This window comes from Dreissena polymorpha, chromosome 15 (genome assembly GCF_020536995.1).
Source record: "Dreissena polymorpha isolate Duluth1 chromosome 15, UMN_Dpol_1.0, whole genome shotgun sequence".
NCBI lineage: Eukaryota > Metazoa > Mollusca > Bivalvia > Myida > Dreissenidae > Dreissena > Dreissena polymorpha.
Window position 1 is genome coordinate 23120647 of NC_068369.1, and position 21719 is coordinate 23142365.

The window sequence follows — 21719 nt, forward strand, 5'->3', positions numbered from 1 at the left end:
TGGTCAGAAGTTGTATCTAGTTTTATTTCCTTGACAAGAAGTTTTGTGGATTGATAGGCCTAAATTGTTGGCCATTAAATGCGTATATTTTTTAATTATCTTTAATACAATATTTCAGACATCGCCATTTGTTGAACATTTGTTTTATATTGTAACTGACCCACAACAATTAGTGTTAATAAATCTGTTCGTTCCCATGAACAAAGATTGGCTAAGTTTGCTCCATAATGGTCTTACTTGGTGATATGATTGTACTACTTTTAGGACCGTTAGAGGTCTAAAAATGGCTTACGCAGTCCTGGCGTTCTGTTTATCAATTAGAAATGGTCTTAAACTGACCCGGCAACATCCAAAATGATTAACCTCATAGGACTACTAAAACCCTGCTGTACAAGTAATTAGTACAAGATTTGCTCTGGGAAAACTGGGCTGTATGCATGTGCCCAGAGCATTTCAGATTAGCCTGTGCAGTCATCAGGGACGACACTTTTTTCGCCTCTATAGGATTTTGTTTAGAAGAGACTTCCTGTTATATTCAATTAACTGTAAAGTGTCAATCCTAATTAGCCAATGGAACTGCACCGGCTAATCTTATTCTGGGAGCACACTTTACAGACATGCATTATGCTACGGGAGTTTTTTTCCAGAGCCCAGCTCATATGTGCTTGTATTTTCATTCGTAATATTGAACAATTAATTTTAAAAACCTTTGTAGTTGTGGAGTTTGTTGAGACACTCGTTCATGGTCTAGTGGTAGAGTATTGGTTTGCAGCAGAGTTTAATACACTCATTGGGCCAGTTCTAATAGGACCACTTGCATAGCCAGCAGCTAGATAAATCAGTTGGGACTAAGTACCTTCCTGTCAAGCACCTTGTACTAAGGACAGGAATCAGGGGTCCGTCTTATCAAAGATCGTACGACAATGTTAACTTACGATTGAATTTTGTAATTTTAAAATGTAAGTGAAAATGATTTGTATGTTTCAAATATAAAGGATATTTGACAGCTACTTTGAAAATGAATGGAAATGTTCAACAAAAGTAATTATAAATGTGACGGTTACGTATTTATGGCGCTTCGAAAATTGCATCGTAAGGTGAGAATGTCGTACGATCTTTGATAAGACGGGCCCCTGGAGTCAACATTTTAAATGTAATTGTTAAATGTAAGAATTGACACTCTAATAAACTGTCCAACCTTTCAAAACAGCACTAACATCAAAGGCATATATATTTCACAGAACTGTAATAATTGATCTAAAATGACACGTACTTACACATTTAAGGAAGCCTGATTGGGTACAGGCATACAGATACTTTTGGTAACAATCCTTCTTATACTCAGATGTCTACACCAAATTGTACGGTAATTACACAAGCACAATTTGGATTCCAGTGTTCAAATGAGTTGACTTCTGTGTCTAACAAACCTAGCAACATACAAGACAGTTGGGTTTTCAGGTTTATTTATCAATTCAAAAATCTTGAAAGTACAAGAATAATAAACAAGTGTAGATGCAATGTCAGACTTAATAACAATGCTACTAGTATGTTATATAAATAAACTTCTAAAAATACTGAACATAATTATCAGAACAGGCATGTATAAGGAGATATTTTGATCTGCAATATACTCAAATTTAAAACTTTTCGATCTTTGTTTCAAGCAATTTAATCAATATAGTTCATCATTGCAAAAATATTATGGTATGATAAAATGTCCATTGAAACTAACTTTAACTGATCTTTATTCAGTAAAATGTTTGGTAAAATACCAAGACATGTTTGCCTTACTTTTTCCTTACTTAAATGTTTATAATGAACTATATATTAGTCAATTCAATAAATTACCACAACACATGTAATGTCTTACGATACAAAATTGCAAGGTATTTACAAAGTTATAACACAGCATATAATAATATCACAGATTTTTACCATATCTACACATCATACAATTTATGCAACCGTGCCTACTGTTGATTGTGAAGAAACAATGAATCGCTAAAGCACTACCATGTATGATGTACATGAACTGCAATTTTTTTTACAAATCCCAAAATATATATTCGGTGTGGATCTTATTACTTTCCTATTGTATTTGAAATTGTAAAGATGGATTTTTATGCAAATTATATATGACTTGCAATATTTCACTCTTCAGCCATGACAATTTACAATAAAACAACACTTGAAGGACAGAAGAACACCTTGATGCATTCTTGTGAATATGTTTAATTGACAACAGCTAGTAATGACCTCACTCAAAATAATGTTCACAAACATGCATACAATGGCTTTACACTGAACTTTGAACCTACTCAGACAATAGAGTTTCAAAATTAATGCATTTTCTTGAATGTTAATAGAATAAAAAAAAAAAATCAACTCATAGGCATTACATATGAAATTATGCTGTGAAGCTTTGATCCTGTTCTTGTATAACATGTAAGATTCACAGATAATAAAAAAAACTTTCAGTACATTGATTCTTTCTTTAAACTATGTGAACATGGAATAAAACGATTTTATATGAGAAAATAATAAAAGAAAGTTAATTTCCTTTTTTATTCATTTGAAAACAAAAATACTTCACAATATGAAGTTTTTACTGTCAAGAAAATTCAAAAGGTAGGTATTTTCTAGGGCATCTCAAATATAGTAATGTCACATTTATACAAACATTCTTCCTAGGTTACTCATGATTGTTTGCCAGGGGTCGGTGTGGTGCCATCATTGGCTGTTTTTGATGCACGTGGGTACATTGAAATCACAGCCTCACTGTCCTTGTGTATCTCTTTGTGTGCAGCCACTAAGAACTTTCTCTGGTCTTGACGCACTAAATGGACAAACACATAAAAAATGTATCAAATATATCAGGCCTTTTTCACATGTCTGTGTGATATTATTATCACATAGTATTTACTAAATCATAAATGTAATAGTTTTGTAAGTATGCTGGCAAATTATCATTTTTCAAAATGCAAGCTTCTTGTACATAGGCAATATACAAGAACATGTATTTAACAAATTTTTGTCTTAAAAAAAAAACTTGTTCAGGTACCAACCTTTGTCTCTGATGGTTTGCTTCTTGACCTCAGGAATAAGGAAGCAGTGTACAAGGTCGGCTACAATCTCCTCTGACTCCAGCTGAGTTCGTCTGAAAAAAACCCATGCAGAATCGGGTTGATACAATTTGTATTAAAAGAAAGAGAAATCAGCCTCCCTCCGTGCAAGGGGGCTAAATCCATGTGCGTTAAATGATGTCCCAGATTAGCCTGTGCAGTCCACACAGGCTAATATGGAACAACACTTTCCGCCTAAAATGGATAGATGCTAAGAAAAGCTGAAAGTGTTGTCCCTGATAAGCCTGTGTGGACTGCACAGTCCAATCTGGGATGAGACTTTCAAACATGTATTTAACCCTGTTTTCTCAGAGCGCTCTCTGAGAATACATTGTCAATTATATTCTAAATACATCGTCTGATACCCATGACTAATTCATTCCGTTACTCTTCAGCATTAGCCGTGTAACAATATAAGCAATACACGCTGTTTATAACTTAACTGTAACCTTTCAGTAGACCAATGAAATCGCAGTTTACAAAAAGAATACTGATTTCTTTTCATAAATTGATATATTTGATACACCAAGCTTTTCCCTCCACCTGTCTGCGTGCTTAAAAAGACATCGCGCCCATGTAAGAGACTAGAGATATTTTTACTCTTTAAGTCTCAATTTTAAAGTATTTGCATGAATGACCAAATTCCATTTCTGTGGACGCGGCCATTTTGACAACAAACCCGAAGTCTCTATAGTACGAGTTGTATCATTGGTAAAACATATCCTCATGAAACTGTGAGGGATCCAATCAAATTACTGGATTTGACACACCCTAAAACAGTGAAAAAAGTTTGTTATGTCCCACTGTCGATAAATGAAGAGTAGGGGAATGGGTCGAACGTGGGTAACCGACGATGATCCTAAATAATGGTACTTAATAAATGAATTAACAGCCACACAGATAACCCTAAAAATATCAAGCAAACACAAAATCATATTTTGCTTATTTAACAAGCAGGTCAGACTGATTAAAACTGTGGCAGCTATGTTTTTATCTTTCAAATTTTCTCTTGAAATTACTCAATACTACTGAATTACATATAGGTATAACATGATAGATTGTTGCCTTATAATAATCAACTAGTAATAAATTAGAAAAACAAGAAACCGTCAGAGACGGGTGATGCTCCCCAAAAGTTTATTTTGTCACAATATTGCATTCAGATAAAAGGAAGCGTCTTGAGGGCACATTAGTTGTGGGGACAAGATTTTTTTATAGAAAATTTCAAAGGGCCATTACTCTGTGAAAAATCATCCGACCAGAACCCGCTGATGATATGCACATCTCCTCTTGGTAGTGAAGCTTCCCATAAAGTTTCATTGAATTCCAGTCATTAGTTGCTGAGAAATAGCCCGGACAAGAATTGCACTATATGTACAGTTAATGGAAAATTTCAAAAATTTCAAAGGGCCATAACACTGTGAAAAATCATCCGACCAGAACCCGCTGATAATATGCACATCTCCTCTTGGTAGTGAAGCTTCCCATAAAGTTTCATTGAATTCCGGTCATTAGTTGCTGAGAAATAGCCCGGATTTTTTTTTTGAACGGACGGACACACTGACGGACAGACGAGGCGGCGACTATATGCTCCCCCCAAAATAAATTTTGGGGGAGCATAAAAATGTGAAGATAATTTTTTTAATATACCTGTAATGACTTACCAGTACTCAAATTTGAGTAAAACAAGAAGATAAATATGAAATAAAAATACTCACTTATCCTCAATTTCGTAAGCAACGTCGTTGATCTTTTCCGCAAGCTCTGAGATCTCAAAGCGTGCCTGGGCGTCTGCCGTATCATCCACCGAGTTGAGAATGATCGAATGCAGGTATGTATCCACACTGTCCTGGTGCACTTTAACCACCTGGAAAACAGAAACCCATACCTGTATTCCCAAAGTCTTTAAACTCATACAGGCTCGAGAGTTTTTGTCTCGAAAAATTGGACATGTTTTAAACATGCAAATACTGCACAAATTGCCAATATATTTTATATTTTCGCTCTCAAAATTTCCTAGTTCATTTGTGGGACATGAAAACACTACAACAAATGAGTGGATTGAAAAGGGCTGGCGCAGAAGCGCCAACCGGCACTTATTTATTGCTAAATAAGAAAGCAATAATGGAATTAAAACCATCAAAAATTTGCAAATGTCTCATAAAGTTGGACGAACATTAAAGTCCGACATTATATCAACATGGCATGTATATTATGCAACACAAATAAAACACAAAAAGTAGATTGAGAATCATAACGACGCAGGAGGAAGGGGTGGGATGGTGGTTAAAATTGCGCTTTAGAAACAATGAAAACTGCCTTGTTCTGAATCATGTTGGAGAATGATGCAATTTACGGTATAAATTAGTAGGTTACAAAGCAGTAAATAAATCTGTAATCAAAGGCTGCAAACCAGCCACAGTGTTAACAGCGAGTGAGTACGCTTTAAAATCAATTTATAACTCCTGCGTCTTATAAATTATATTTTTATATTTTCGCTCTCCAAATTTCCTAGTTCATTTGTAGGACATGAAAACACTACAACAAATGAGTGGATTGAAAAGGGCTAGCGCAGAAGCGCCAACCGGCATTTATTTATTGCTAAATAAGAAAGCAATAATGGAATTAAAACCATCAAAAATTTGCAAATGTCCCATAAAGTTGAACGAACATTAAAGTCCACAAACCTGTCCAACCAAAATTGCCAATATATTATCTTTCTGTAAGAAGAAATTATTTGATTTCTGATGGCACATTTTATGTGAAAAGTATGAAGAACAAATTAAGACATGCCTAAGGAGCTGTCTTTGTACCAGCCCAACACAGGTGTGGTTTAATAATGGTCAATTGTCAATACATGTTCTTAAGACAAAGATCCACAGTTTGAGAATACATCTTTTTTTAAAATTAGATTTGTTAGCACTAGAATTTGTAAAATCCTAATTTATAAGACGCAGGAGTATAAATTGATTTATATTTAAAGCGTTCTCACTCGCTGTTTACACTGTGGCTGGGTTGCAACCTTTGATTACATATAAACTTACTGCTTTGTAACCTTCTAATTTAAACCGGAAGTTTCATAACTTCCAGGATTTCAGAGCAAAGCAGTTTCAATTGTTATCAAATCGCATTTTTTACCACCATCCCACCCCTTCCTCAACGTTGTTATGATTTTCAGTGTATTTTTTACTGTCATTTTACTGTGTTGTTATTTCAATGTACATTTATTACTTGGACTTTGTTGTTCATCCAACTTTATGGGACAATTTTGCCCATTTTTGATGGTTTATTTCCATTATTGTTTTATTTTATAACAATTAATAAATGCTGGTTGGCGTTTCTGCGCCAGCCCTTTCAATCACACTTAAAGTAATGAATAAGAATCACTATTTTTTGACAATTCTATATTTGAAGTCAAGACTGTTTTGATATAAACAACGTTTTACTATTATAAACATGTATCAATGAACATTCAAATAATGACAAAAGACTTCAGATCACTTTAGTTAACATGAACACATGTTTTATATGTAAATAAGCAGAAAAATCAGTTCTCACAGATTTTTAAATAGCAGAATATATTAAATTTACCAGACACCCCAGTTTTCACAGATTTCCAAATAACAGAATATATGTAAACACACATATAACGTCAATTCTGGATGCGTACCTGTTTGAAGATCTCATCCTCCTCTCGTCTCCGCCTCTCCTCCACCTGTCTCCGCCCACTCTCCTCCGCCTCCCTGATCCGTCTCTGTCGCTCCGCCAGCATGGAGAACGCGTGGATACGACGCTCCTCCTGCAGCCGTATGAGCTCCTTGCTGAGGAAGTCAAACATGTCGCCCAGGCTCTTGCCTTCCACTTTGGCCAGCGCTTCATCCACGAGGGACTCCTGGAATGTAATGCAAGGAGATTTATGATAAGAAGTGTACTTTCCTGGAATGAAATGCACAGAGATTTAGGCTAAGAATTGACATGTTGTGGTGTGAAATGCAGGGAGATTTATGATAAGAAGTTAAATTTCCTGGAGTGAAATACAAGGAGATTTATGTTAAGATGTGAAATGTCCACAAATATCGGCATATTAAAACTTTATCAGGGCCTTCTCTGGTATATGCCTAATAAGCCAAAGACTGAACATTTCAGCACATTTGGCTGAAAAAAATCTTATCAGGGCCTTCTCATGCATATCCCAAATAAGCAAATGACTACATTTTCTTTAAATTTGGCTGAAGAAATCATCAGGCCTTCTCAGACATTTTCCAAATTAGTCAATTACTAAACATTCATATTAAGAAATGTGCATGTGGCAACAACGTTTTGTTTATAAACCCCATAAAATATTATAAAGTGCAATGAATTCTATTGATGGATGGTAAAATGGAAAACATACTATTTTTAGCCACTGGGTGCCCTGATTATGAAACTCACTATGCAGGAATACTTTTTTAGAATGAAAAATTACTCTATTGCACAAATGAAAATTGCTCACTTTCTAGAGATGACACTGGTAAGATGTCATATGAGCTTTGTTTTTGCAAAACTGGGCTAGATCCATGTGCTAAAAGCGCCATTCCATATTAGCCTGCGCTGTCTGCATAGGCTAATCAGGGATGACCCTTCAGGCCTAAACTAGATTTGTGCTAAGAAGAGACTTCCTTGAAAGAAAAATACCATAATAGCAGAAAGTGTCATCCCTGAGTAGCGTGTGGGGACTGCCTGTGCACACATCCATTAAGCCCATAAGAGGCTTCTTTCAAACTAAAAAACCCAATACAAGCGGAAAGTGTTGTCCATGATTAGGTATGAGACTCATACCCCACCAATTAACACCACATCTCACATGGTGTTCATGCAACACCCCATCTCACCTGGTGTTCATGAAGCCTCCGCTGCCTCTGCAGCGTCAGGGTTGCCTGTTTCTCCTGCTTCTTCATGGACTGCTCGGCCTCCTGGAGGGCGTGTGTGCTGCGCAGCTCTCGGATCAGCTCCATACGTTTCTCCTTGCCTTCGTACATCTGCACGTGGAAAACAAAGGCAGGGGGTGAGAATGAGTTTGTTAATATTGCAAACAAGAACACGAACATGAATTGCAAATAGAAATTTGGGTAATAATTTGAAGATATCTGGATTTCGAACTTAACGTCATAATAGTCTTGCATTCATAAATTAGGTTATAAAGCCACATTTGTAAATAAATTGTAAACATATTTTATTTTGAGGTATACATTTTGTAATGGGGGGGGGGGGGGGAGGGGGGCATCCCCCATATAATAAAATGCAATTCAATTTTACAAGTAAACTTGAATTATATTATGATTGTTGTAATTTTGGCCGTCATGGTCTAAGCCGCCAAGGTAGAGGCTATTCTGAACCAACTTCAACATGCATATAAAAGGACACTTCATTTTTTACAATCAATGATCTTTCTAGTCAGACCCATAGTCCATGATTTCCCAAAATCTTTAGGCACCGTAAACTAGCCATAAAGCTTAGTATCTAAGTTTTGATTGCATCTATAAAGCCCCTCTAGTTATTCACCCATGCTTTATTTCCTGTCTTTGTGAAGCGGCTACTCAATTTGTAAAAAAAAGAGTCACGAACATTCCAACATTGTCAAAAAATGAGTCGCAAACTTTGCCAAATTATGAAAAAATAGTCACAAACTTTTGACTATTGTGAAAAAATGAGAAGCAAACTTAAATCATTTGTTAAAATTTCAATGACAAACTTTAAAAAATTGTATAAATTTAAGACGCAAACTTCTCAAAATTGTGGAAAACATCCTTGATCCTTTAAGAAGGAACAAGATGTGTTTGTGAAACACAATGTCCCCCTATATGATGTTTGACATTGTAGGATGACCTTGACCTTGTGAAGGATGACCTTGACCTTTCACCACTCAAAATGTGCAGCTCCATGAGATACACATGCATGCCAAATATCAAGTTGCTATCTTCAATATTGCAAAAGTATTCATAAAATAAGCGATTTGGGCCACATATATTTGACCTCTGACCTTGAAGGATGACCTTGACCTTTCACCACTCAAAATGAGCAGCTCCATGAGATGCACATGCATGCCAAATATCAAGTTGCTATCTTCAATATTGCAAAAGTATTCATAAAATGAGCGATTTTGGCCACATATAATTGACCTCTGACCTTGAAGGATGACCTTGACCTTGACCTTTCACCACTCAAAATGTGCAGCTCCATGAGATACACATGCATGCCAAATATCAAGTTGCTATCTTCAATATTGCAAAAGTATTCATAAAATGAGCGATTTTGGCCACATATATTTGACCTCTGACCTTGAAGGATGACCTTGACCTTGACCTTTCACCACTCAAAATGTGCAGCTTCATGAGATACACATGCATGCCAAATATGAAGTTGCTATCTTCAATATAGCAAAAGTTATTGCAAAATGTTAAAGTTGGCGCAAACAGACAGACCAACAGACCAACAGACCAACAGACAGACAGGGCAAAAACAATATGTCCCCCACTACTATAGTGGGGGACATAAAAATTCCTGTGCCCACGATGTTCTGTATGCCTTCTGGGAAAACTTGGCTCAATTGATATGCGTAAAGTTTTGTCTCAGATTAGCCTATGTGATCCGCACAGGCTAATCAGGGACGACACTTGCCCCATTTTATGGAATTTTTGTTGAGGCACATGCATTAAACCCAGTTTTCCCAGAATGAGGTTCTGTGTTACACATGTAGCTCTAAAGAGCCATTCTCGTTACTCACCATGTTCTGAATACCGCGGCCCCTGATGACCTGCTGCAGGAAGATGACAGCTAGCTCCCTCTCCTCCTCCTCTTCGGAGGGCACCTCCACCCTCGGGGTCGGAGGTCGAGGGATTGGCTTCTCAATCTTCTGAAGGAACCGCAGCGGCTTGGGCTCTTCCTCCTCCTTCAGCTTGGCTTCTTTTATTGTCTGAAATGTTGAGGACATTTTGATTGCGACTCAGTGTTCTGGGCCACGCCTTTGTGGGATTACAGTATATAATGAAATATAAAAGCTGAAACAAAAATACTTTTACTTAGCCTTTCTGGTGCATAACAATTACAAAAGGTAAATCCCAACAAATATATGTGGGGCATTATTTGTTCTTAAGAAAAAGAGAGAAACAAGATGTGTTTGTGAAACACAATGTCCCCCTATATGATGTTTGACATTGTAGGATGACCTTGACATTGTGAAGGATGACCTTGACCTTGACCTTTCACCACTCAAAATGTGCAGCTCCATGAGATACACATGCATGCCAAATATCAAGTTGCTATCTTCAATATTGCAAAAGTATTCATAAAATAAGCGATTTGGGCCACATATATTTGATCTCTGACCTTGAAGGATGACCTTGACGTGACCTTTCACCACTCAAAATGTGCAGCTCCATGACATGCACTTGCATGCCAAATATCAAGTTGCTATCTTCAATATTGCAAAAGTATTTATAAAATAAGCGATTAGGGCCACATTTATTTGACCTCTGACCTTGAAGGATGACCTTGACCTTTCACCACTCAAAATGTGCAGCTCCACGAGATACACATGCATGCCAAATATCAAGTTGCTATCATCAATATTGCAAAAGTATTCATAAAATGAGCGATTTTGGCCACATATATTTGACCTCTGACCATGAAGGATGACCTTGACCTTGACCTTTCACCACTCAAAATGTGCAGCTTCATGAGATACACATGCATGCCAAATATGAAGTTGCTATCTTCAATATAGCAAAAGTTATTGCAAAATGTTAAAGTTGGCGCAAACAGACAGACAGACAGACCAACAGACCAACAGACAGGGCAAAAACAATATGTCCCCCACTACTATAGTGGGGGACATAAAAATGTACACAGCCTTGAACGCATTGGGTATTGATATTTTTGGAGGAAATATATTTAAAAGTTCTATCAACATATTGTTGAAAATTCTACCTGCAATCGTCTCTAGTTTTAGGTTATTTTGAATAAGCATTAAGCATTTAAATCTCTAAACATTAATATTGAAAAGAGAGCATCAAGGGACAACATTTAACATAAGCCACAGGTGAAAAATCTTTAAAAGTTGATAAAAGAAAAAATAATGTATTGGTCAGACTAATGTTCATTGTTGTCTTATCAGGAAACCATACATTTGATGTTGTGTGACATTTATAAAAACATATCAACATAATAAGATAAAACACTTGTGTAAATGGCTGTTCAAATTTGCAAAATACAATAAATAAGTCACTGGCAGTCTTTAGAACTAAAATTGTGTTGTTTTTAGTCCATATTGTCTAACAAGGGCTGTTTGTAAAACATGCATGCCCCCCATATGGGCTCTAAGTTGTAGTGACAGCCATTTTGTAAATAAGTTTTTTGTCACTGTGACCTTGACCTTTGACCTAGTAACCTGAAAATCAATAGGGGTCATCTGCGAGTCATGATCAATGTACCTATGAAGTTTCATGATCCTAGCCATAAGCTTTCTTGAGTTATCATCAGGAAACCATTTTACTATTTCGGGTCACTGTGACCTTGACCTTTGACCTAGTGACCTGAAAATCAATAGGGGTCATCTGCCAGTCATGATCAATGTACCTATCAAGTTTCATGATCCTAGGCATAAGTGTTCTTGAGATATCATCCGGAAACCATTTTACTATTTCGGGTCACCGTGACCTTGACCTTTGATCTAGTGACCTCAAAATCATTAGGGGTCATCTGCGAGTCATGATCAATGTACCAATCAAGTTTCATGATCCTAGGCATAAGCGTTCTTGAGTTATCATCCGGAAACCATTTTACTATTTCTGGTCACCTTGACCTTGACCTTTGACCTAGTGACCTGAAAATCAATAGGGGTCATCTGCTAGTCATGATCAATCTACCTATCAAGTTTCATGATCCTAGGCATAAGCGTTCTTGAATTATCATCCGGAAACCATTTTACTATTTTGGGTCACCGTGACCTTGACCTTTGACCTAGTGACCTGAAAATCAATAGGGGTCATCTGCTTGTCATGATCAATCTACCTATCAAGTTTCATGATCTTAGGCATAAGCGTTCTTGAATTATCATCCGGAAACCATTTTACTATTTCGGGTCACAGTGACCTTGACCTTTGACCTAGTGACCTCAAAATCAATAGGGGTCATCTGCGAGTCATGATCAATGTACCTATGAAGTTTCATGATCCTAGGCCTAAGCGTTCTTGAGTTATCGTCTGACAACCACCTGGTGGACGGACCGACAGACCGACCGACAGACCGACCGACATGAGCAAAGCAATATACCCCCTCTTCTTTGAAGGGGGGCATAAAAAATGCATACTCATTTTTGGGGGCTTTGGTCCATCAGTTACTCAGCTCAGAATGAGAACAGGTCTTTAATCATATATTCAGGTGCAATTTTAGAACAAGAAATGTGTTTGTAAGAAACATTATGTCCCCTTCTGCGCCGCTTTGAAGCTATATATTTGACCTTTGACCTTGAAGGATGACCTTGACCTTTCACCACTCAAAATGTGCAGCTCCATGAGATACACATGCATGCCAAACATCAAGTTGCTATCTTCAATATTGCATAAGTTATGGCAAATGTTAAAGTTTGACGCAAACACAAACAATTTAAACCAACAGACAGGGCAAAAACAATATGTCCCCCACGATAGTGGTGGGGGACATAAAAACTCTTAGTGACGATAATAACATGCTCCCTTCCTATAGTTTAACTACTTGTGTAAATCAACAATTATATAATAAAGGTGAAAATAAGCTACAAGGAAGAAAAATTATGCCACTCATGATTACAGAAAAAAAATATTTTAATTGTCTAAGTATAATTATTCTTTAATTTCATCTTCATGCATAATCCAAGGATGAATTCAGTAAGATTATTTATATAGTTTTTTTTCCTCATATTTATATACATTATAAAGTAGTTGTTTTTTCACATTAATATACACTTTCAGAATCATACATTTTAAACCCCTAACCCATGTTGATATTTAAGAAAAAAAGAAAAACACAGATGAAGAAAATTTGATAAAGAGACTTTCACCAAATGTTAATTTAAACGACAACTAAAGTGTACATCTATGAATAGAAGATATGGATAAAAATAAAAATAATAATAATAAAACATTTTTGCATATTTCCATTAAAAAAATTGACAATATAATAACTAAAACTCTATCAAGATTCAAAATCATTTTGCCATAGAAATAAGATCCCCTGAAATCAATCAAACCAGATCCATAAATAAGCAGCATACCTCAGCATTTTCCAATTCTTGTAACAATTTCTTTTAACAGAAATAATTTTAAATAAGTATGTTATAATAGGAGACTTAAAATGAGAATGGCTTAAATATGCCTATTTGGAATTCCCAGATGTTTTATCTATTAAACAAAATATTAACTGAGTTGAAATGAACTAAAACAAAATACAACATACAGTGTGCATTTAAAAATATTATTCACATACAATTTAAAGCTGCCGGCATTTGACAAAGTTTACTAATTTGAATGATTCAGTGTAACATATCACAATAATCATTCAAGAACACAACACGATCAGTGGTGGTTTCAATTATGTCCTTATTGGACACTTATCCCTGAGCAGGCACAGCCAAGCTAAAACTGCCAGATTTCAGTAGATTCAGAACAATGTGGAAAAGACAAGCAACAATATCAAATAAGGCCATGTGAATTACCAATTGATTTTTTAAGTGCTATACACTGTTTAAAAACAATCAAAACTCAAATCCTTCATGCACAATTATAAAAAGGAAAAGTTAACAAGCAAACAGATCTTTCAAACATGGACAGGTAAGATTTTATAAGATTTTACACCCCTGAAAAAGAACCAAAACTGCAAATGCTCTATGCAAAATTATCATGAGGCAATTTTAACAGGCAAAAAGATCTTTAACGCATGGACAGGTAAGGTGTTGTAGGATTTTTACACCCCTGGTAACCAAAGAAAATTAAACTATTCTCACCTCATGCATGTCCATCAGCTCAATTTCCTGCCTGTACTTCCGTTTCACAAAGCCTGACTTGGTCACAGTTTTTGGCTTCGGACCCTTGATTCTGGGCTGCGTTACAAAGTCCGGGAGGGAAGCCTCAAGCTCCAGAAGGCCCTGGTATGTGTTCAGGTGACGGCTCTTCACCACGTAGTTTTCGGAGCCACGGTCCAGGAAAATTCCGACCCTCGTCAGCGGGGCATAGGACTGTGAGGAAAACGAGGCATAGTCGGCTATCACATCGCGCCTCTCGAGTTTGCCTTCCACTTTACGCCTCTTTTCTGTGAGCTTTCTGATTGCTGGAAACGTAAAAAATTTGTTGAGGGAATTTTTAAGTTACATAATAATGAAATTAAAATATTTAAATAATGTGCATTTAAATAAGATACTAAAGTTCTCAATGTAAAGGCATAGGTAAGGTTCAAAGAGATAATTTCCTAAATGTTTTAAGAATGCTGCTAAAAATTGTTACTCCTAAAGCATTTTATTAAAGAATTATATAGCCTTTTACAGCATTTTATCCCTGTAAAACCCATCAGGAAAATTTAAAATAAAAGGAAGAAAATTGCTATCAATTTCTTAAAATAACACATAAGAGTATTGACTGTTATTCAACACTCTTAAGGCCACAGTAGACTTCATAAAATGGCAAATGAATATTGTTTTATTTTGAATTTCATTTTGTCAAACAGCATATCAGTCGTGCCTAACTATGACATTTTGCTATTAAAGAATGGAAATAAACATCAATAAGATGCACATAAAACAATTTTATCATTTGATACATCTTGTGTATATAAAAAGTATTACAGTCGTGAATATTTACATTTTAATTTGCATACATAGTGAGTGCAACTGAAAGCACGTCACAATGGCTGATTAATCCCATCAGAATGCAGGGTAGACAAGAAAACAGAATCAGTTGTTATTAAACTAATTGCAATCTTCCTTATTTAAAAGATTGGAAAAATTAAATTAAGGCTCACTTTTAATGTGTTCATTTCTGATCTTCTTGATTCGTCCCTCCTTTTCTTTCTGCTTCTTGGACCAGAGCTTATCTAGACGTTTGATGTTTAGCTCCTGGTGGTTCTCCTCACGTTGCTTCAGAAGCTGCTTCAGCACTTCCAACCTTGCCTCCTGCAGTCTGAACATGAACCCAATGTTAGAACTAACATATACCATTGTGAAATAACAACAAGAACTGGTTCTACCCAGGAAACGGACTCATGTGTGCTTAATAAATATTGGGATTTCAATGTAATCGAGGCAAAAAAATATGTTTGAATAACCGTTAGCAATGAAAAATAGTTGAGGTATTAATAGCCACAAGAACCCGACACCTGCAAACTCTTACAATTGGTTAAATCTATTGGTAGATATCATGCTTGATACCATACGCATAGGACATTAATATGGACTTAAGATATTCTGGATATGTTAATTGAATTATTGAAGTACATGAACAAAAGCCAACATTAGAAATAATCCAATATTAACTAAAGCTTTGCCTAAAGTTTCATCATAACTGTACAGAAACTTCTGAAGTAGAGTTTTGAACAAATTTAGGACTATGCCAACAACAACAACAAAAACAACAGTTACTGCCATTGTTTTCCAGTGTAGTATGAACAAGAGTTATTTGGTCCTTAACTGGGCTTACAATCTTATATTTTTGCCCTTGTTCATTCAATAACTTACTTTTTGTACTGAGAGGATGTGTTTTCTTAGAAAAAATAAGGGGCAACAAACAGGGCTGGAAATCTGGAAACATATCAGGGAAGCAAAACCTCTGCTCTGAAGTTTTGGACCTTCTCATATAGAAACAGGGCATTATGATGGTGAACAGGAAAATGAACGATATTGTTTTATCTGTAAGAACTTTGTTGAAAGTGAACAGCATTCCTTAATGATGTGCCTGCTATAGGCAAATAATATCCACTTTAATAGAATGTGCTCTTTTGGTACATCCAAAAAGATTCAAAAATGGATTCAGCAAAGTGAAGAACAATTTGCTCAACTATTTTGGTATTAAAAAAACTACAGTTTGGTTTAAGTTTAAACCTTTTTATTTTAGCTCAATTGCATCGCAAGCCTTAGGCTTATTAAAACGCCCATTCCATTAAACCAGAACAGCCTATTAGTTATTCGCAGGCTGGTCAGGTTTAATGCTGTTTGCTGCTCATCAGTATCGTATGGATGGAAATGAAGCCTTTAAAACTTGAATCTATTATCAAAGGTCTCAAAATCAATTTTATTTTCTAAAAAACTACAAACAGGTCATAATGCATATCTAAGTAGTAGAGGGTAAAGGACTTATTATTCAAATGCACAGTCTCAATTTTCTGTTCTCTCAGTGCCAATTGCCCACACCTGAACAAATTTAAAGGGCTATTGCCTAGCCAGTCCCTGTTTATTTCCTTCTATGTTTTACACATTGTGTTATTTTAAATGCACAGCCTGCTTACTTCTCAATCTCCTGTTCTCTCAGCGCCCACTCCTTCCTCTCCATCTCGTCCATCATACGTTTACGTTTCTCCAGCTGCGACATATCGTTCAGGGGAGGTAACGTCGCCTCCCAGGCACGCTTGGCACGCGCTCTCTCTATCATCTCAACCTCCGCCAAGCCTGCCGGTAGACCACGCCCTAATGCGAAACAATAACATTTTTTATGTGTTTATTTTGAAGTCCATGAATAAAACAGATTTTGGTTTTATGATAAAAATTTGTGGCGTAGTTCAGATACCTGTTATCATTTTTGTGCCATGATTTTTACAATATTGATGCTCTAGTTAAGAAATTTAAAGAGAGAGCTTGTTCAAATGGAGAAAAAAATCAACTAAAGTAAAAGCATGGCAGAAGACAATGTATCATTCAGATTTGTTTGTACCAAATGTGATAATTTGATGCATTCTGAGCCATAAATTTAAGTTTTCAAATAATAATACTCCAATTAAAGTTTGAAACAAAAAGTATTTTCCAATTGACAAAAATTGCTATTAAAATAAAAAACATGTTTTCTTAAAAGTAAATATGGTATGGACTGGGCTGTATATAAATTCATCATTTACCATAAGAATGCAAGAAAATTGTTCATCTGAGTCTATTCTAGAAATGCAAAAGTAGCTGAAATTCCCCCCATCACTTTGAAAAAATAAGAAAATTGTTCCAAACCCGGGTTGCAATAAGCATATTTTTTAATACATTAAATTTTTTAATTAATGTTAAATTAAATCATGCTGTCTAAAATAGACACAGATTGATTATGAAATTTTCTAAATAAAGGACTTACCATAAGACAAAGTGGCAAGTGTGAGCAGTTCTGGTGCAGACCCAGGCCGGACAACATACTCTGGTGTATACGGGTCCGTCTGGGCCTCAGAGTCTCTGAAGTCAGTCTGAATCTGCACAGTACGGTGCAGCGGGGTGGGAGCTCTCTCAACCTGCATGTCTGGGCCAGCCAGGGGGTCATGTCTGCAACATTTTGGGAAAAGGGTGCTTATAAAATATTGCAAACATACAAATATTATTTTTGTTTCTTAGCTGAGAAATACTGAAAAATATCAATGAGATAAGCATTATACAATAAAAAAAAACTTTTACAGATATGTTTCGTCCTCCCACATGAAAGGTTTCCCAAAATAATGATTTGCATACAAATTGCGGAAAATGACCTCCTTAAAAGAGGTGAAAAACCTTACGATACGAAATGATTGCCTGGTATGAAACCTCCATATCCCATGTCAAGCTCTTCACTCACCTGGCTGTGGCTAGCAGGACTTCTGGAGGCACTTGCTGCAGGAATGGAATGATCGGCCTGAAACAACACACAATTTTTAAAATTGTGTCCATAACTAAGCCTAGAAGAAACTTAAATTCCACCACAGCACTTAGATTCCCCTCGTCCTATTGCCCTGGCAAGTTTTTTTGTTCCAATTTAATTAAGCTGAATATTCTTGCTGCTTGAGAATTGGACAAGAACTCTAATAAAAATGTATTTAACAATCATTGTAAATAAAACAGGGTTACAAAATAGTAACATTTTGCTAATTTAACAATAAGTGCATCAGACTACTGTGATATTCAATAAAACCAAATATAATAGGTTACATTCACTCATTGTTTATTAAACAAATCCAGCTTTTAGATAGAGCAGTACAAATCACACTTGGACAAGTGAAAAAACCCCAACTGAAAACGTCCTGCATAATGAGTGCCTGCAAATATCATTAGTGGGCCCTACAAAGAAGATTTCATTGTGTGTTGAACCTGATAATACATCACAAAAGTCTAATGGCCTTAAAATGTTACTATAGTTTTCAGTAAAATCCTTATTTGTCAGGTGTTAGGTTGTTTTTAACGTTTTTAAACTAGCCTCGGTATAACTTCCAAAAAAGTGATTATAAACTTTAATCTAAACCCTGCCTAACCAATGCCTAATGAAAATGGATTATGTAGATCTATACTATTTATAGTACAAATACATAATTAAAATGATTATAAACATTTCCTAACCGTTTATTTCTATAATATTATAACAATCAGTTGGTACATGATAATGATGATGATGAAGTCTTGAAAGTTCAGACCTCTGTCTCTGGTCAGTTTGTTTTCAAATGTAATCAACATATCATATTTAAAGACATTGGTAAAAAGAGGTATAACATTATTTCACTTAGTTCTTTTCTGACTTTTATATCTGTTTGTTACCGGTATTTATGGTTTACATGGATGTGACATGATGACAAATACAGACAAACTTGCGAATATGGTTACTCATTTCACTACTTGTCGTAGTGCAAGCCCCGAACTTACACACTTGCGATTCTAAAACTACTTTATCACCTTCTGAAGAATTTAAATCTGTCTGAACCGCGGACATGTGCTGAGGAATATTCCTTGGAAGGAACTTGCACACTGGGGTCATAGTTGAATCTGGGGAAAAAGACAAGTAGAATACTAATTATTAAGTGGCATTTGAACCTCTCAATTTGCACACAATATAGAATGGCGACGCAACAGAAATTACTGTTCACATAAAGTTATATGTGAGTTGTGACATCATATTAAAATTAATACTGTACACTTCAGAACTTTAATACTTTTTAAAAACAAAATCAAATAAGACTACATAAATATTCCAATGTTCACAATACAAAATTTTACAAACAGACAGTCAGATGCCAATTCTGCAAATTCATAAAAATCTGATACATTTTTAAGCAGAAAAGTATCATTGAAATTTAACACTTTTCTTCATCAGTTGTGGGATGTTTATTTTACTTTTCACAGAAATGATTTGAAAAATCTTACGTTGTATATCGTATCAGTTGTTCCCTGTGTTGATCAGCATAACCTCTCCATTGTCTGGAAATGAACTTTGGAACAGGGTCTGTCACGTCCAGTCTCATTTGAAAGCGAGGGTGATGGCGTAGCTCACTGAACATCGTGTTGAACACAGGGACCCTTTTCTGAAATAAGGGAAAATATTTCTTTAAAGTGGAAGATTTACAGTTTCTTTTGTGTATGAAAATTACTTTGAATGAACTAATGAGCACAGCCAGCAAGTGGGCTTTGTAACATTTTTTTTCAAAATATTCATGACCAAGGGCTTTAGGGTCATATAATAAAAATCATACCAATGATACTAACTTGATAAGTGCATTGTTTCTAAATTTAAGCTTTTGTAATAACAATTAACCAACAAATAATAAAGCTCAATTGGTCATTGTCGGCTCGGGTACTACTTACATGTACCCCAGGTACTCTTAAGTATACTTACATGTACCCCGGGTAAGGTAAAAATACTTAAAGGTACCCGGTCGATATTAGACTGTTCCCGAGTTGTATTCCAGCCAAAAATTTTATGTCTTAAAACGCGCTACAGATTACCATAAAAACGATATTGTTTATAATAAACAAACTTTTCTTTTAATAAAACTGCATCAACATGCTTCTTGAGTATGAGTTTCGATAATATAGAGGTCATTTAACAGAAAAGTTACATAAATGTGAACATAATTAATTAAAAAAAAAAAGCCGACAACGACCGATTTAGCTTCAAAATTCCCAGGTACGTTTTAGTATATTTACTGTACCCAGGGTACATGTAAGTATACTTTGAGTACCCTGGGTACATGTAAGTAGTACCCGAGCCGACAATGACCAATAGAGCAATAATAACCAGATGCTACCATTTCAATCAACATAATAAAGCTTTAAATAAAACTTTTAAAACTGGACATGAATTATCAAAAAATACATTTCTAAGCAAACAGAGGTACTTACGACTCTGTCAGTCCCTGTGTGTGCCTTGAATGTTGCCCTAGCATGATCCCTTTCACTTGCCAATACATGGAGATTATCTACAAAATGAAACCGTAATATGGTTTACAAAAGCATAATGTCATAGTCTGTACAGTAAAGGATCTATTTATTGCTAATTTTTAAATATCATAACTTCAAACAATTGAAGCAGCAGTAATTTTAACAAGAGCTGTCTCCATAGGATGACATATGGCCCCCGAAAAACGCTTTGATAGTAGTTATGATTATTTTTTGGAACCTAAACGCATATTTCGAAACCTAAACTCGGACCTTAAGTTCAAGTTCAAAGGGGTCAAAATTTGTGTGCGTATAGAAAGGCCTTGTCCATATACACATGCATACCAAATATGAAGGTTACATATGAAGCGACATAGAAGTTATGAGCATTTTTCGAAACCTAAACGTAAAGTGTGACGGACAGACAGACCGACAGACAGTGGGATCACTATATGCCCTCCTTCGGGGGCATAAACACACAATGTTAATGGTTTACAAAATATAATTTTTGAAAGTTTTGATTTCATGATATCAAACAATTTATGAAATGTTTGCCTGAGTTTAATAAGATTAAGTCCATTAAAACCAATGAAAATGTTTACTGTGGGTATACCCTATTTGATTATATAAATCATATTGGACGGATAGTGATGTTGTTTTTGTTGTGACTACAGTTAAAATTTATGTTTTTTCATTAAAACAAGTAATTCTGAATGGCAGAAAAGTCAAATATGATTGTCTATTCAATCATCTATCAGAAGATTTTAGGCAGAAATGTTTATTCATTGAGTACCACGAGAATACTGGATTTCAGGCTATGTATGATGCTATTGAAAGCTTTATTCAGGAAGACCTACACATCAGTGCACCAAAACCATGCAATATTCCTTCTTTTTATATACTTACGATCAAAAACAACATTACAAGTCACCAACAAAACAACCAATGATGAATACAAGAATTTCGGTTGTATGAGATTAATTTAATGAAATAAGTAAAATAATTATCAATAATAATAAGCAAAACAAGAAGCAAAGAGTATTTTTAAGCACCTACCGTAAAGATAATCATGTGTTCTTGACAATTGTACAGGAGCCTTTCTTAGGGTTTGTGTTTGAGTTGCCATTTTTGATCTTTAACGCGATTATTTGGGGGAAATGAAAAAGATAAAGTTTGTTAAACTCCGTCGTCCATGTTTGTTTTCTAATCCAATATGGCGATCGTTTTCAGGT

The 21719-nt window shown here is 35.5% G+C and overlaps 1 protein-coding gene across 1 annotated transcript; it reads right to left on the bottom strand.

The window, feature by feature from the left end:
- Positions 1-1449: 1449 nt before the first annotated feature.
- Positions 1450-21719, bottom strand: LOC127860068 (cilia- and flagella-associated protein 91-like). Its single transcript, XM_052397859.1, has 15 exons — positions 21544-21719; positions 20452-20528; positions 19477-19634; positions 19009-19098; positions 17924-17980; positions 17456-17637; positions 16632-16809; positions 15153-15310; positions 14143-14465; positions 9889-10077; positions 7997-8143; positions 6796-7017; positions 4844-4992; positions 3069-3160; positions 1450-2839 (listed from the first exon to the last, which is right to left on the bottom strand). Exons 1-15 carry the CDS (start codon positions 21611-21613, stop codon positions 2700-2702), a joined length of 2232 nt encoding a protein of 743 aa, XP_052253819.1. The 5' UTR covers positions 21614-21719; the 3' UTR covers positions 1450-2699.

Bases quoted from the DNA above. Each gene is read 5' to 3' on its own strand.
- LOC127860068 (XM_052397859.1), bottom strand. From the start codon at position 21,613: ATGGCAACTCAAACACAAACCCTAAGAAAGGCTCCTGTACAATTGTCA. The intron at 19,099-19,476 runs GTAAGATTTTTC...CTTTTTCCCCAG, and splicing joins CAACTGATACGATATACAAC to ATTCAACTATGACCCCAGTG. The intron at 15,311-16,631 runs GTAAGCAGGCTG...GTTCATGTTCAG, and splicing joins AGAGAACAGGAGATTGAGAA to ACTGCAGGAGGCAAGGTTGG.